Source organism: Cinclus cinclus, chromosome 2 (assembly GCF_963662255.1).
Source record: "Cinclus cinclus chromosome 2, bCinCin1.1, whole genome shotgun sequence".
Lineage (NCBI taxonomy): Eukaryota > Metazoa > Chordata > Aves > Passeriformes > Cinclidae > Cinclus > Cinclus cinclus.
In genome coordinates, this window is record NC_085047.1 from 115339650 (window position 1) to 115355946 (window position 16297).

General features: G+C 46.6%; 1 protein-coding gene across 7 annotated transcripts; it reads left to right on the top strand.

Moving 5' to 3' along the window:
• Window positions 1-1120: 1120 nt before the first annotated feature.
• On the top strand, window positions 1121-16297 carry VPS26C (VPS26 endosomal protein sorting factor C). Of its 7 annotated transcripts, none has more exons than XM_062488192.1 (8): window positions 1121-1177; window positions 4823-4966; window positions 6613-6762; window positions 8443-8523; window positions 10366-10440; window positions 11298-11448; window positions 12286-12438; window positions 13721-16296. In XM_062488192.1, the coding sequence occupies exons 1-8, from the start codon at window positions 1121-1123 to the stop codon at window positions 13801-13803; spliced, it is 894 nt and encodes a 297-aa protein (XP_062344176.1). In that variant the 3' UTR covers window positions 13804-16296. The 7 variants fall into 7 exon arrangements, with proteins under 7 accessions (XP_062344176.1, XP_062344178.1, XP_062344180.1 ...); XM_062488198.1 differs by lacking the exon at window positions 1121-1177 and adding an exon at window positions 1187-1269 and having other exon boundaries at window positions 13721-16294; XM_062488195.1 differs by lacking the exon at window positions 1121-1177 and adding an exon at window positions 3240-3347 and having other exon boundaries at window positions 13721-16294.

The window sequence follows — 16297 nt, forward strand, 5'->3', positions numbered from 1 at the left end:
TGCTAGTAATATTCAGTGATCCCAGTTAAATGCTCCTTTTATTTTACAATGACCTCTTTCCCTCTCTTCCCTTAAATGGGCGACAACTTTGATATCTCACTTATTTTTTTTCCCAAAACAGGAGCATGCAGTGGGTTTTCCAAGTTTTCCATACGCAGGGCAGGAGGAAGGGACATGGATGAGTTTCAGTAATGAAGGGGTGAGGAGGAAGAGGACAGAACCATCTTCCAGGTATTCCCACCACTGACAGGGCTGTGTTTATTTTAATGATGTAAAGCTGAAGAAAATCTACTTTTAGTGAATAATGCGTGAAGAATGAAGTGAAAATATTGACTCGGGAAAGCAATAAAATTCAGAACTCCACTCCTGCTTTAGAGATTTCTTTCAGGACTTGCAATTCCACCGATGGACAGCTCCTGGTTCCGCTGAAATCACAGGAATTCCGTCTGAGGCCACACCTGGAAGAAATCGAAGCATTTCCTTCAGCACACGGACATTTCCACACCGAGAGTTTCCGTACCCCAGGTTTTTAAGGCGAAATTCCTCCCTGCGTACTTTGCAAGGCATTGCCTTCCTAAAGTTATCGGACAAGTTGCGGGGAACTCTGGGGGCCGAGGCCGGGGCCGCGTTTGGAAATTCATAGCGATGAATCCCGCATGGAATTAGAACATGTTCGCTCTTCGTTTATATCGGTGCTTGTGGCTGGGCAATGTAGTCAGAGGGATAAACGTCAGGACACCGACGCCTTCCCCCGGCTCCCGGTGTCACCGCCCCGCTCCGCGCGCGGCCCCTCACGCGGGACTAGCGACATTCGCGGGCCGCGTGAGGAGGAGGCGGAGGCCCCGCCTACAGCTCCCATCGGCCCACGCGGTTCCCCCTGCCCGCAGCGGGCTTTACCGGCGCGCAAAGCACGCCGGGTTCTGTAGTTCTCCGCCGATGACGGCGTTGCGTCATTCACCCCGCCCGCGCGTTGCTATGACAACCGGGGCAGTGGGCGTGGCCGCGCGGGAAACGGCGTCAGCGGCTGGGAAGTGACGGCGGCGAGGACCCGGATGCGGAGGGGGCGGGGCTCCCGAGCAACCGCCCCGGGTCACGTGTCGCGGTGTCACGTGACGGAGGCATGGGGACTACGCTGGACGTGCGGGTGAAGCGGGCCGGGAAGGTTTATCGGGATGGGGTGCGTCTGTGGAACAGCGGGCTACCGTGCGGGACGAGCGACCGGGGAGGCCAGTGCTGTCCTGGGGGGCACTGGGATGGGCATTCCCACAGGTCAGGGGTGATCCTGCCCCTGTGCCCAGCCCTGGAGGCGCCTCTGGGCTGCTGTGCCCAGCTCTGGCTCCTCAGCACAGCAGGGACAGGAGCTCCTGGAGCTCAGCAAGGGCCTGGAGCATCTCCGTGCCCAGGAAAGGCTGAGGGAGCTGGGGCTGCTCAGCCTGGAGAGGAGCCCCAGCTGGGAGGGGCTGAGCCCTGCCCGTCCCTGGTGTCTGTCTGTCCCTGGCTGTCTGTCCCTGGCTGTCCCTGTCTGTCTGTCCCCGTGTGCAGGGAGGGCAGAGCAGTCCCAGGCTCTGCTCCAGGGCCCAGCAATGGCCCCAGAGCCACGGGCAGGGACTGAGCCCAGCAATTCCCCCTGCACAGGAGGCACAACTTCTCTCCACGGAGAAAAGGTGGCAGAGCCCTGGAGCAGCTGCCCAGGGAATCTCCCTCTGGAGACATTCCAAACCCACATGGACGCGTTCCTGTGTCACCTGCTCCAGGTGACCGTGCCTAGGCTGAGGTTTGGGCTGGATCATCTCCCGAGGTCCCTTCCAAGCCCAGCTATTCTGGCACCGTGTTTGGCAGCGGGGATTCCTCGGGAAGCGGAGTCGTTCGCCCTCTCCTGTCGGTGCTGTCGCGGTGTCGGCGTCTTTCCCTGTGCCCCGGAGCTTTCCCTGTATCCACTAAACTTTTCCTGTGTCCCTGTCCTTGTGTCCCTTTCCCTCTGCCCTTTCCCGGAGTTTTTCCCCTGCTCTGAACGCTTCCCCGTCCCTGCCCGAGCTTTCCCGATCCCGGCACGGCTTCCTCGTGTCCTCCCCCAGCCAGCAGGTGCTGAGCTCCGGGATTTTGGGCATTGCTTTTGGGATTAAGTGGTGTTTTTTGTCCTTCCCCTTTTGCTGGGTACCACGGGAAGACCCTGACCCAGCTCTGCAGATGCCAACGGGGCTTGAAAGGGAAGGAATATTTTAAATTTTTATCACTGCTTTCCTAGAAATGCTGAGTTGCTCAGCAGCCATGTTTAGGTGTCTCTTTTATCTTGCACTTGTATCTTAAAAGTCCTTTCCATCCACTAAAATTCCATTTATTGAATGATTTTAATCCTGGAAAACTGGATTTAGAAGGAAGGGTGTACAACATCTGTCTTACAATTGTCAGATTATCTAGAGAATGACTTTGGCAAAGCTGAACTATTCCCCTTAGGAATGGCTCTGAGTGGTAAATACTGCCTGTGTCTCACTTTGACATCATTTTGTGCATTAGAAAATTAAAAATTATTAGGAATTTGTTTATTTATGTGTTTCAGTTACTCAGTACTCTGTCCATTTTTAATTTGACTGAACTTTACTTCCTTTATATCTCTTTTAAATTGATTTTTTTTGTTTTTGTATGGAAAGGAATATTCCCTCTGTTTTAAGCTGAAATTAGGATATTTCCAGTTCAGTCAATCTGTCAGTTTTGTTTTTACCTTCCAGTTTCACTCCATGTGGAAAGGTTTTCAATTTTAGTTTATTAACTTGTCCTGGAATCTGTAAGTCTGGGATGAAAACACAATGATGGGAGAGCTGTACACCAGGGATACAAACCAGATTTTTAATAGGAATCTAGTAGGGAGAGAAAGGAGATGCAAACCTATAATTAGGCATGGAAGGGACCTCAAATCCCACCTAGTGCCACCCTTGCCGTGGCAGGGACACCTCCCACTGTGTCCCCAGTGTCCAACCTGGAACTGAACATTCCAGGGATCCAGGGGCAGCCACAGCAAATCTGGGAATTCTATCCCAGCAGCCAGGGAACAATTCCTAATTCCCAGTATCCCATCCAATGCTGCTCTGAAGCCATTCCCTGTGTCCTGTCCCTCCATCCCTTGGCAATTGTCTCTCTCCATGTTTCCTGCAGCTCCTCCAGGCCCTGCAAGGCCACCCTGAGCTCAGCCCAAAGCTTCTCCTGTGCAGGTGAACAATGCCAGCTCTGCCAGCCTTTCCTCCCAGCACAGCTGCTCCATCCCTCTGCTCATCCTGCTGCCTCCTCTGGGCTCTCTGCAGCAGCTCCAGCTCCTCCCTGTGCTGGGATCCAGGCCTGGGGCAGCTCTGCAGGTGAGCTCTCACCTGAGCAGAGGGGCAGAATTTTGAGGTGTTTTTTGTTGGTTTTTTTTTTTTTTTCTTTTCATTTCTGAAGAAATACTGAAAGAAAAATTGATATTTAACTTCAAGTCACCATTCCCTTTCCTGCTGCCATTCCCTTTCCCTGCACCCTTCCCACGTGCAGCAGCAGCTCTGGAAGGGCTTGTTGCCCTGTGACAGCAAACTTCTCCTTTGTTAAAGCACTTCACATGTTCAGGGTTGTCCTTGCTTCTCAGCTCAGAGTTGAGCTGGACTCATTTTTTTTTCAAGCAATAACCTAATTGCTTGTGCTAATTAAGGCCCTTTAGCAGAGCAGTGCAGAATTTAGGTCAGCTTTTCTTTGCTGTCCCTTTGTGCTCCTGTTCCGTCATTTCCCACTTGCTGCAGATCCTCTTCCCAGGCTCTCAGGATGTCAGCCTTGGTTGGATGTGGATGTTTTCCTGCTACCTCAACCCCCCTGACCTTTTTTATGCTATCCTGTACTCCAGGACAGACCAAGACCTGCCAGAATTCCCAGTCTGCTGGAGAAATCCTGCTTGGAAGTGGTCGGGTGCAGAGTGAGCAGTCAGGATTTCCCCTGGCTGCAGGGAGCTGTACCTTGGGGCCTGTTTGCCTGGGGAAGCAGCAGCAGAGATTTATTCCCAGGGGAATTCTCCAGTTCTCAATCACCTGCTGCCCTTTCCAGCTGGGAATATTTCAGGATTGAAGCAGATCCTCCAGCGTGGGAGAAGAGAAGGATAAACCATAGAGTGTGTGAAGGGAGTTGTGTGTTGCTCTCCTGCAGTTCCTCAGTTTTTCAGTGTTAAAAAGACTGAGTTGACTCTTTGAGGATGCAGCATTTTTGTGCAGAGGATATTTTGTGGACAGCACATCCTTCACGGGATGAGTGACAACATCCCTGGAGTCACACAATTCCTGCCTTTCATTCTGATTCACTTTGAAACTGCTTCTTCATGTTCATTTTTTTCTATTTTAAATCTCTTCTCCTCCACTCTGGAGGTAAATCTCACCTTCAGCTTGGCCAACTCTTTTCCAGTTGTGCCTTCTGTTCCCTCTCCTGTGGCTGACCACCCCAATTTTCATACAGCAATTCATTCCTGGCAGTTCATTCCAACACATCAAATGGAACTTGGCTGTTACCAGCTGACCCAGTGAGAGGTTTCTCATCTTCCTGGACAGGAAAATGACAAATATTGGGAAGAAGTTGAAGCTCAGGTTAATACCCTTGTCAAGAGGAGGGTTATATTTTTAAGGAAAAACCAAAAGTGCAGAAATCTCATCCTGAATTTCTCCATCAATGTTTGTCTCTCCTGACAAGGTTGTACCATTCTTTGGGAAGAGGATTTTTTTTTTTTTTCAGTTTGGAGATCTCAGAGTTCCACAGTCTGGCTGACAGCTGTGGAAAAAAAAAACCTGATTTAAACAAATGTTTTCCTCTTTCCTGTCAGGAAGTTCTTTCTGGAGTGGTGGTCATAACCAGTAAGGACACGGTGCAGCACCAAGGGATCTCCTTAACCATGGAGGGCTCAGTAAATCTGCAGCTCAGTGCCAAAAATGTGGGTGTGTTTGAGGCCTTCTGCAACACTGCCAAGGTAAGACCTGTACAGGTGAATATTTTTAACACAAAAAAACTCTCTCTCTTCTCAAATGAATCCTTTCCTTAATGGCTCTCAGGTGGTCAGAGCTGCTCATGGTGTGGAGGTGATGGAAAGCAGGGAAATGCTGAGATTTATCTGGAGATCACAGAATTCCAGGATGGGTCAGGCTGGAAGGGACCACAGTGGGTCACTGGTGCCACCTCCCTGCTCCAGCAGGGCCATCCCAGAGCACAGGGCTGTGTCCAGACAACTCTGGAATATCCCCAGGGAGGGATTTATGAGGAGATTTTGGGGAAATAACTCATACTGATGGGAGAACTTTCTTTTAGGCTGAAATGCCCTGCCATAAATAGTTTAAAAAGTTACTCAATGATGCATTGAAGGGCTGTGACTTAAAGAAAAATAATTGATTGTGTGATGCTCTTTTATTTTTGTTGAAGTGACTGGGTTTAAGTGGACTTTTGTGCCTGTCTGTGGAGGCCACGGAGGGGTTCCTGGGCATGAGACAAGACTTGCCAGATCCCTCTGGAGGGAGTGGGACCTCTGGAGCTCCTGGAAGGGCTCTGAGCTTCTCCCCAGGTTTGGATCCCAGCAGGGCAACTTCTCCCAGGCTCCACAGGGACAGGGCTGTGCTGATGGGAGCAGGGCTGGCTCTGTCTGGGGGCAGCTCCATTTGGAAAAGGGTTTGGTTAAGTTAGGATGGCCTTGAATCAGGGAATCACAGAACGTTTGGGGTGGAAGGGACCTTAAATCCCATCCAGTGCCACCCTCTGCCATGGCAGGGACACCTCCCACTGTCCCAGGCTGCTCCCAGCCCCAGTGTCCAACCTGGAACTGAACATTCCAGGGATCCAGGGACAGCCACAGCAAATCTGGGGCCTCACCATCCGCACAGGCAGGAATTCCTAATTCCCAGTATCCCATCCAGTCCTACTTTGAAGCCATTCCCTGCGTCCTGTCCCTCCATGCCTTGTCCCCAGTCCCTCTCCAGCTCTCCTGGAGCCCCTTCAGGTCCTGGCAGGGGCTCTGAGCTCTCCCTGGAGCTCCTCTTCTCCAGGTGAACATTCCCAGCTCTGCCAGCCTGGCTCCAGAGCAGAGGGGCTCCAGCCCTGGGATCAATTCTTGGCCTCCTCTGGACTCGCCCAACAGCTGCACTTCTTTCTTGTGTTGGAAGCCCAAGAGTTGGGGACAATAATGGTGAAACTTGAGAGAGAAAAGAAATGTCATCTCCACGCCACCTCCCCAGTGGAAGCACAGTTAACCCTCAGTGTGGTGAGACACCTCCCCTAAATAATAATACATTTTTAGAGGTCAGAGGGGATGGCTCAGGGCTCAGCCTTGATTATTCCTGCTGCTGTTAAGGGTCATAGTTTTGGAAATGAAGTTCTACTTCCCAAAGCTGGAGCTGATCCTGCTGAGCTCTCTGAATATTTTTGGTCATTAATGTGCTGCACCCATAAAATAGGAATTGTTTTCTTGAGCAAAATATTAATGTTTCTTTTCATTGTAAAAAAAAAAAAATATCCAAACACTGTGTGTCCTGAAGAGGTCCCTGGGATTCTGGAAATCCAGGAATTCGGATAGAGTTTAGATGTTGTTGCTTCTCTGTCTCTCAACCTCTTTAATATTTATCCTTGCAGCCTATTCAGATTATCAACAGCACCATTGAAATGGTGAAACCAGGGAAGCTCCCCAGTGGAAAGACAGAAATTCCCTTTGAATTCCCACTGCAAATGAAGGGCAACAAAGTTCTGTATGAGACATACCACGGAGTCTTTGTCAATATCCAGGTGAGGAAGTCCTGTCTGGAAAGAAAATAAGAGATTTCATCTGCACAATCTTCTAAAGCAGCTCTTAACCCATGGAAATTGAGGATGAAGTTTGGTGGTGTTTTCTTTTCACTCTGACTGAGCCTTCCACCCTTTATCCAGTTAATCTTTAAGGAACGATGGCACAAACAAGATGTTTTACCTGAAATACCTCAGCAGCACAGCTGTAACCTAAATTTGATCCATCCTGATGTTGTGGGCAGCTGTTTGCATTCCCTTCCTGCAAAAAACAGCACCACTGTGTGGTTGTATTCCAAATAAATGTGTAATGTCATAAGGAAAACTCCAGGTGTTGAGAACAGTCAGGAATGGTTGAAGTAACATTCCCTGCCCAGATGAGTATGGAATACCTGCTAGGACACAGTCTTGTGGAAATACAGTTTTGAAATTTGATCTTTCTTGGTTAAAAATTGCCTTACCATAGGGGAGTTGGTTTGTTTGGGTGATCTTTGGTGCTTTTTTGTTTTTTGAAGGGGGGAAGTCTTTCTTCAGCCATCTCTTGAAGGTAAATTCTACGTAAGACAAAGAAGTTTCATGTCACTGGAATGAAAAAAACAACATAATAAACCAAATCACCCCCCAGCAGCCTACCAGAAGTGACTGAAAGGAAAAAAAAAATCCCTTGTTTTTTGTCTGTGTTTGGATGGTTTTTAAATCCTTTCAATTTATTTGCTCAGTTTTGGCTTCTTCCTTCATGTAACAGCTGTTGTTTGTGGTAGGGATGTCAAAAATGATGCAGCACTGGTTGAGTTGCTTCCCATATCCCAAATAACTTGCTGAGATCAATCAGTCAGTTTAAGGTGCATTTAATGAGGAATATCTGTTTTATTTTGTCATTCCTTCTCGCCTCTGTGTAGCTTTTCTTGGATAAAGTATCATTAAAATATAATAATTTAAATTTCAGCCAAACTTTGAGGGTCCTGCTCTGCTGAAGAGGGAGTTGTAACACTGAAGGGTGATTAAGAGACACTTCCTAAACCTCTGGGCAATTTAATGGAGCCTCTCTTTCTTGATTTTAGGGATTAATTGTGGGTTGAAGTCTCTGTTCTGATGCAGAAACCTTTAATCAGACACTGCTGGGAGGTTGTGGCCATAAACCAGAAGTGAGGAACCCAAATTCCTGGTCTGAGGGAGAAATTAAAAATAAAACAAAACAAAAAACCCCCATCCCAAGAAATTGCCTGTCCTGTAAGGACACTGGGAGGCTTTGTTGGAGGTGAAGTGTAGGATTTCTGAGATAACCAAATTCTTACTGTTTTTATACTGGTTTATGGCTCCCATTTTAGGGGAGCAAATTGGAAGCAAATTCACCTTGTTGCCTGATTTTAGTGCTGCTGTGAGCTCAGCTGTGTGACTGAAGTTCCCCATGAAATATCCCAACAACTGCTTCCACTGAGGATTCAATCCCACAAAAAAATCAAAATGAGAGGGGCTATGAATACATCACACTGATGATCCCTTAACCAAAACAGGGTGAAAAATCACCCTTAACTGGATATAACAGCAGCAGCACTCTGCACAGAGGCAGAAGAGGGGTGAAAAGTTGGGCTAGAGGGAGGAAATCTGAATTAAAGCTGTTAAATTAATTTTAATTAAAATTAATTTAATTTTTTTTTAACCTGTGTGATCCCATTCCCCCAGTACACCCTGCGCTGTGACATGAGACGTTCCCTGCTGGCAAAGGACCTGACCAAGACTTGTGAGTTCATTGTCCACTCCCTGGTGAGTGTGGTTTCTGTTCATTTTGCAGTTAATCCATGGGTTTTGATTGATTTCCCCCCCACTTCACTTGAAGGGAAAAAAAAAACGAAGCCCAAAGAAACCCGTGGAAGTTGTTACAGTGATGCAAAGGGATAACAGAAGTATAGAATCAGAATATTGTTGGAGGAGACCCCAAAAATCAAACCCAACTCCTGGCCCTGCACAGGACACCCCAAAATCCCACCCTGTGCCTGAGACCTTTGTCCAAAGTGTAGGAGTAAAGGAAATTGCCCCAAAACAAAACCTCCCCAAAGAGCTGTTGCCTCTGATTAGAAAAACCCATCCCTCTCTCAATTTTAAAGGACAAAGAGGAGATGGATTTTCAGATGTTTTTACAGTGCCCTGAGTTTATTGTCTTATTCATCCTTTGAGTTCTGAGACAATGGGGTGGTCACATAAAATATGATGTCATTTTTCCAAACTCTTGTTTTCAATTCTCCCAGGATTTCTCAGCCAAAGGTTCCAGGCTCCCACAGTCGTGGAAAGGGGAGTTGGGTGGTGAAAAGATCTGATTTCTGTTCTTCAGCTGAGGAGTTCGGATTTGGATTTCTGATTTAGAGCCCTGACTCAAAAGTGCATCGAGGTGGAAATTGTGGAATCTTTATGGTGGGAGAGACCTTGAGGATGATCCAGTGCCATCCTCACCCCAAACCATGTCCCACATCCAGACTCCTGAACACTTTGCAGAGACTTCCCCACTTCCCTGAGCAGCTCATTCCAGTGCCTGACCTCTCCTGCAAGGAAGCAAAGCAAAACTTGCTTCCCACTTCTAATTCTAGATTTTCCAATTCTTATTTCTAATCCTAACCCCTGTGGGAGGAGGTTGGACTCCCAGAAAAGGCTTTGCTGGTTGTTCCAGAAGTTCCTGTGTTGGATTTGGGGTTGATTTAGATTGGGCTGTGCCTGTCCAGAGCAGCTGAGGACAGGACAGAGCTGATGAAATGTCCCTTTTCCCATCCACAGCTCCTGGAACATCCTGCTTCTATCATTTCTTTGAACTCTAACAGAACAGTAAACATCAAAATCCTTCGTGTTACTCAGGACTTGTGGTGGAAATGTTATTTTAGTTCTGAAGTACCTTTTTAAAAATTTAGTTTGGTGTTACGAGTTTCCTGTTGGTAAGATTTCAGTATTTTCTGCAATATCTGATGCTACATTTTATTGGTCCATTATTGCATTTATAAGTGAGCCACACTTGTCAGAGGAGTGACAAATCACATCTCCTGCAGTTTTCCTGGGTTTGTTTCTTGTTCCCACTACAGCACTTCTGAGCTCACCAGTCAGTAAATCATGAATCTCTCAGTCAGGGTGAATTAATGAGGTTTTACTGAACATATAATTCTCACTGTCAGTGCTCAATGTACCATTTCCCTTCAGCTTATTCTGTGCCAGAATTTGTCATTTTGGGAAAATGCAGCCAATCTTTTGCTAATCTCTTCCATCTTGCAGCTGGGCAGCAGCAGCTATTTTGAATTCTTGAGCAGTGAGGGCAGATCCTCATCAGAGTTCCATATCAGCCCCTTGATGGTGGAGAACAAGAATTTATAAAGCAGATTTGAAGCAATGGACACAAGTTCATTTAGAATCTCCCCCTCCCCAAATTTAGTAATGAAAGGAAACGTTCATGGAAAATGAATTTATTTGTGCATACAGAAAAGGGAAATTGAATTGTTTTTCCTCTCTGCTTCAGATGGGGAGGGTATTCCTGCTTTTCCAGGTGGTTTAGGGCAGCCAGCTGTTGTGGGTTTTAATATTCTGTGTTTTGGGGATCATATTTCAGTTTAACCCTTCCATTCCCTGCAGTCACAGAAAGGGAAGCTGCTGCCGAGCCCTGTGGATTTCACCATTACTCCTGAAACTCTGCAAAATGTTAAAGAGGTAAAATGATTTATTTTAAATGTAAACTTTGTGTGTTTCTGAGTGAGACCAGAGGAGTGATTAAATTCTGCCTTGAACATCATCAAGCAGGTTATATTTTTTCTATTTTTCCATTTTCTTTTTTTACTGTTACAAGCAGTCAAGTGATTCTGCCTCATGTCTTGCATGTGGTGACCAGTGGAGCTTTGCTCAGGGGTGGTTAAATATTTTTATTCCTTTCCTGAGTGAAAGATGGGAGTTGAGCAAGGGAAAACATTCTATACCACAGACAGCCAAGAGCCTTTAAAAATGTGCATTTTGAGCCTTGGTTATGGCTTTGGGAAGCCTCAAGGAGGGCAGGGATGGATGGGATATTGGGAATTAGGAACTGTTCCCTGGGATGGTAACGAGGGGCTGGGATGGAATTCCCAGATTTGCTGTGGCTGCCCCTGGATCCCTGGAATGTTCAGTTCCAGGTTGGATACTGGGGCTGGGAGCACTGGGACAGTGGGAGCTGTCCCTGCCTCCTTCACCACACGGTTCCAGCTCCTGGGTGGATTCTAGCAGCCAAGTTCTGTCAGTTCTCCCCAGGAAAAGTCCATCCATGGGGTGGATGGAGGAGCAGGAAGGATGCATGTCAAGGGAGAAGATTGTAGGAGAAATCCTGATACAGAGTGAAAGAAATTAATTTAAGCTCTACGAGGAATTTCTGAACTCTTGAGTTCTCAACTTCACAACTTTTGGGCAGTTTCCTACTTGTTCCAATAACTTCCTGTAAGTTTGGGTTGTTTTTATTTTATTTATTTTTTTATTTTTACTTTTCCTCTTCGTCTGCTCTTTACAGTGACATCTTTTTCTCCTCCCTCCAACTTTTCCAGAGAGCCTCCCTTCCCAAATTCCTGATCAGAGGGCACCTGAACTCCACCAACTGTGTGATCACACAGCCTCTGACGGGGGAGCTGGTGGTGGAGAGCGCCGAGGCGGCCGTCAAGAGCATCGAGCTGCAGCTCGTGCGTGTGGAGACCTGTGGTGAGCCCCTGGGCAGGGATTCCCTCCATCCCTTCACAGGCAATCAGGGAACAGCATTAAGGAAAGGCCAGAGAGTTGAAGCCTTGCAGGGTCGTCACGTTTTATCTTCTTTTTGCCAGGGTTGGGGTCAAATGCTTGAGATGGAATTTGTTGTTCGGAGTCAGGTGTTTATTAGTTCTTACCTGTATTACAGACTGTGAGTTCTGCAGCACTTCAAGCTAAGAATGGAGATGTATCTCTCTCTCTGCAAGGCTTTTTAAGGGTAAACTGCCCAATTATGAAATGACACCTCAATTATTTTTACTTTTAACCCAATAACCAACCACCCGTGGCCCACAATTCAGACTTTTCTACCCAATCACACAATCTCACCCAAACCCATGAAGAAGAAGAAGGTGAAGAAGAAGGACAAACCTCTGCCCTAAAACCTCCATCTTGTTCTGTATATATTACAATATTCTAAACCCTTAAACTCTAAGTTTTCCCCCGTGTGATATCACACACTTCTATTCAAACTACACCCCCACGATCCCAGCTCCATCATTCCATTTTGGAAGCCTTCTCCACGGCCTCAGGTGAAATGCAGAGCTCTCCTGGGGGTCAGTGCCTGCCAGCACACAAAGTCCCAAATTCCCAGTTTCCAGGGTTCCCAGAGCAGGGTTCTGCTCTTCAGAGGAACGGCCCCGACGTTAATTTCAGTTATCTCCATGAGCCTTAACTCTGTGAAAACTTGCGGGGTGTTTTTCCCCCCCTTCATCCTGTTGCATCTCCCCTGTAAATTTTGGCTGCTGCTTTCTCTCATCTCCCCCAACTTCCCTCCTCTCCCTCCTTGCCCAGGGTGTGCTGAGGGCTATGCCAGGGATGCCACAGAGATCCAGAACATCCAGATCGCCGACGGCGACGTCTGCAGGGGCCTCCCCATCCCCATCCACATGGTGTTCCCCAGGCTCTTCACCTGCCCCACCCTGGAAACAACCAACTTCAAAGTGGGTGAGTGGGGAGGCGTTTTCCTGGCAGGGGAGTGGCCACTTTCATTCCCTTTGGATGGGCAGGTGAGGGGATAAATGCAGCAGTGCTGCAGGAGGAGCTCGGGACATCCCTCTGCTTCCCTGAGCCTGAATGCTGCTGCATTTCAGACTGAGAAAACAGCCCAAGCACTTCTAAAATAACAGCTGTGCAGCCACTGAGATACTCCTAATAAAATTCCTTGATGAGGGGACAGGAGCAGTGGAATGATTAAACACTTGAGGAATAGTCCAAGAATAAAATTCCTTCTTTTCCTCACTAGTGAGAGCCCCTCTTTCCATTTCTTCTCCTTTTTGTTTCCCACTCTCCTGCTGAAAGCTGTGGAAGCAGCAAGGTTGGTCAGGGTGTGACTTCTCTTATCTATACCACGTGCTCCTTCCTGCTGATTGTCAAAATCCAGGTTTTTTTATTAACAAAATCAGGACTTTCCTCACTTGTTCGAGTAAGTACTGCAAGAATCCACTTGGCTGGTTTGTGTTTCTTCCCTTCGTCCTGCTGGAATCTGTTGCAGTGTGCAGTGATTTTCCCCAAAATGGTAATAATCTTACTTTTTTTTTTAACATTTTAAGCTGTTCACTAGCAGTTTGCAATGGGAATTTATTTTGATTTCTGCTTCTCTTCATTTATTAACTCTGCCTGGCATTTTGTTCTGTCTCCATTTAGGATTGATCATTGATCTGATACTGGTTTTGGCTTTGAAGGACACAGTGTAGTATCCAAGACATTTTCCTTTGGAATTTTTGTTCCCCAGTTTGCAGGCCTGCTATATTCAGTATTTCATTTCCTAAGGCTGTTACATGCTGGAAACAGGGAGTGGAGTTGTCCTGGAATTCTCCCATTCCATGCTTTTAACATCATCTTGGTGGAGGTGTCTTTCCCAAAACATTTTGTTCTTTAATGTCTGAATCCTCTTTCCCAGAGGATTGTTTGCCATAATTTATTGGTGATGAAACAATCCATAGGGATCCCAAAGATTACAACAAAGCAGGGTTTTTTAGGAATGGTCCAAGGGCTGGGATGCCTTGGGTGAGATTCTGCCTGGAATGTTTCAGGAGCTCCTGCCTCATCCTGCTCCTAGGATTCAGCTTTCCTGTGCAGTTAAAATAGGATTGCTCCTAGATTCTGTTTTCCTGTGAAAATTGAAATAGGATTGCTGCTAGGTTCAGCTTTCCTATGTAATTGAAGTGGGATTGCTGCTAGGATTCAGCTTCCCATGAATTGTGTCTCTTTTCTCCCCTTCTCCCAGAGTTTGAAGTGAACATCGTGGTCCTGCTGCACGACGACCATCTCATCACAGAGAACTTCCCCCTGAAGCTCTGCAGGATGTGAACCACACTCACTGGAGAAGCAGGGAAGGATTTACTGGGAATTCCTCTGAGGGAAAATGGAATTTATCCATACCTGACTTCAGCTGGAGCCACCTCCCTTCCTTATTCCTGTGGGCACTTCCCTGTTAACCTGGCCACGACTTTGCCTCTCTGCATTTCCCAATCCTGCTGCCTTCACCAAATCATTCCCAATTTCTCTCAGGCAGATCCTGAAGGAATCATTCTGTAGCTTTCTACAGCTTGTAGAAGGATGTAGCAAGTTCCTCCCTTGCTTTAATGCTTGTTCCAAAGTCCTTTGAAACTCATGAATCCCACTACAGCCATAACTGGGAGGGTATGGGAATTGTGATTGGAATGAGAAGTGAGGTCTTTGAAGGTCTAAAAAATGGTGCTGCAACTCTGGAAGGTGTCCCAAGGTGGATGGGAAATGAGTGATTTCAACTCCACACCAAGGAAGTTTTGGTCAAACTGGGAACAGGAGTTGGTGTTGGAGGAAGAAATTAATGTGCTTGTGACTGTACAGCTCAAAGGAAAAGTAATTCAGTAAGAAATAACCTTCCCAGCACAAACAGGTTGTGGATTTTGATGTTTTCATGGAACAGCCCAACTTGTGAATTTTTCTATTAATTTTTCATAGGGGGTAGAGGCAGGATCAATCTGTATTATGGAAATTGGAAGTGTCAAGAAGAGCATCTAAAAAAGCAGAATTAAGAAAACGAAGAAAAATAATTTCCTTTGGTTTATCCAGCAGCACTGGCAAGCAGGAGAATGTAATTCCAGTTTTAGGAAGAAAAAGCTGAAATTTTCATTCCAGTGTCCGGGAAGGAGGAAGAAAATGCTATTTACTGAAACTTAGCACTTTTCCCCTGAGATCAGGAACAGTACAGGGGGATTTGGGGAAAAGCTGCAGCCCCCAGAAATACTGGAAGCTGAAAGGGATTCCAGTGCTGGCATTCTTAGGCCTCGATTCTAAGCACAGAGTAGTTCCTCACCCCTCAGACTGAGCAGAAATACTACACAAAAACAACCCCTTTGGCTGCAGCAGTAACTTTATTTTTTTTTAATTCAAGTGGGAATTAATACACAGATCAACAAGAGAGGAATTTAAAACATGTAGCAACGTGGGGAACAAGTGATCCCTGGAATTAGCCAAGAGCTCCTAATCCATGTGATGCTCCCTGGATTCAGACAACAGAATATCTGAGTTTCACTTTAAGATTCTCAGGCTTTGGTTCTCACCTTTTGGCTGTCTGGGACAAATTTGTCAGTGTTGAAGGTGCTCTGGCCACTTCAGGCTCAGAAAACAGTGGGAGAAAAATTCCCTGAGCTGCTGGAATTCTGCCCCTCCTGCTACTGGTGACCATTCCTGCACAAAATACAGAGGAAGCATCACTTAAGAATCCCTTAAAAAAGCCCTTTAAAAAAATCCTCCCCATTTAAACAGACCAACTCTTCAACAAGGGGGGAAATTCAAATTTCAACACTATTTTGAGATTAAAGAATTGACGCATATGAGTAATTTAAAATTCTTGCTTCAAAATGTGACTAAAAGTCATTATTTAAACAATTTGAATTCTCAGCTGTGGATTTATGCAGAGACAGGGGCTACAAAGACCACCCCAGGCTTGAATCCTGAACTGTTTATGCCAGAGGAAGGGAGTGTCTTGGTTTCTCTCCAATTCTGTTGGTCCATCCTTTGGGTCACCTACTTGTTTGATGTTGGAATAAATCTGAGGGAAAAGCCCCCTCGTGACAGGAATTGTGCCCTGGCCTTTCAGATAAAAGAATTTGGTAATTCAGTGTCCCTTGGCCAGAAATCCACCAGGATTGTGTGCTGCCTGCCCTGAGCTCCACAGCTTTAGGCAGGAACCAGGAGAAATCCTGGATCTCGGAGTCAAATCCCGAGGCTGCTCCCATGGCCAATAAACCCAGGGTTCTGTCCTGTCCCCCAGCACTGGGGTTGGGCTGCAGCCCCTTTGCATCTTTAATTATAAAGTGTGGAGGTAAAAGCAGGTTCAGCTGTACTTGTTCCATGCAGGAAGCTCAGGGAAATCCTCGGGAAGCAGAGCGTGGACCCGGCAGATGGGGCAGGTGCTGGAATGCTGCTTGAGCCACGTTCGGATGCACTGCGGGGACAGGGAGAGGGTCAGAGGCAAAATATGGGGGAGAAGAGTCCAGCTGGAGGCTGAAAATTATTGGGACTAAAGGGGAAGCTCTTCAACAAGTACTACACCACTGAAATCTCAGGCTGGAGAACTGTTCTCTTCCTCAAATTTATTCAGCGAGAACAATTCAGGATTAAAACAAAACAGGTAAAGGGGAAAAGTCACAGACAGAAATGTGAAGTTATTCCAGCATAATCCTGGCTTTTTTACTTAATGAATTTCTACTATCAGGAGGCAAATAGAAAATTTCCAGGGATAACCCATTCCCTGAGTGTGCTTCCAGCAATCCCAACCAAATTCATTCTCTAAAGAATCATCTGAAATCCACTC

Coding starts and splice junctions, on each gene's coding strand:
- VPS26C (XM_062488192.1), top strand. CDS start 1,121: ATGGGGACTACGCTGGACGTGCGGGTGAAGCGGGCCGGGAAGGTTTAT. Junction 1,178..4,822: donor GGAAGGTTTATCGGGATGGG/GTGCGTCTGTGG, acceptor CTTTCCTGTCAG/GAAGTTCTTTCTGGAGTGGT. Junction 6,763..8,442: donor GAGTCTTTGTCAATATCCAG/GTGAGGAAGTCC, acceptor CCATTCCCCCAG/TACACCCTGCGCTGTGACAT.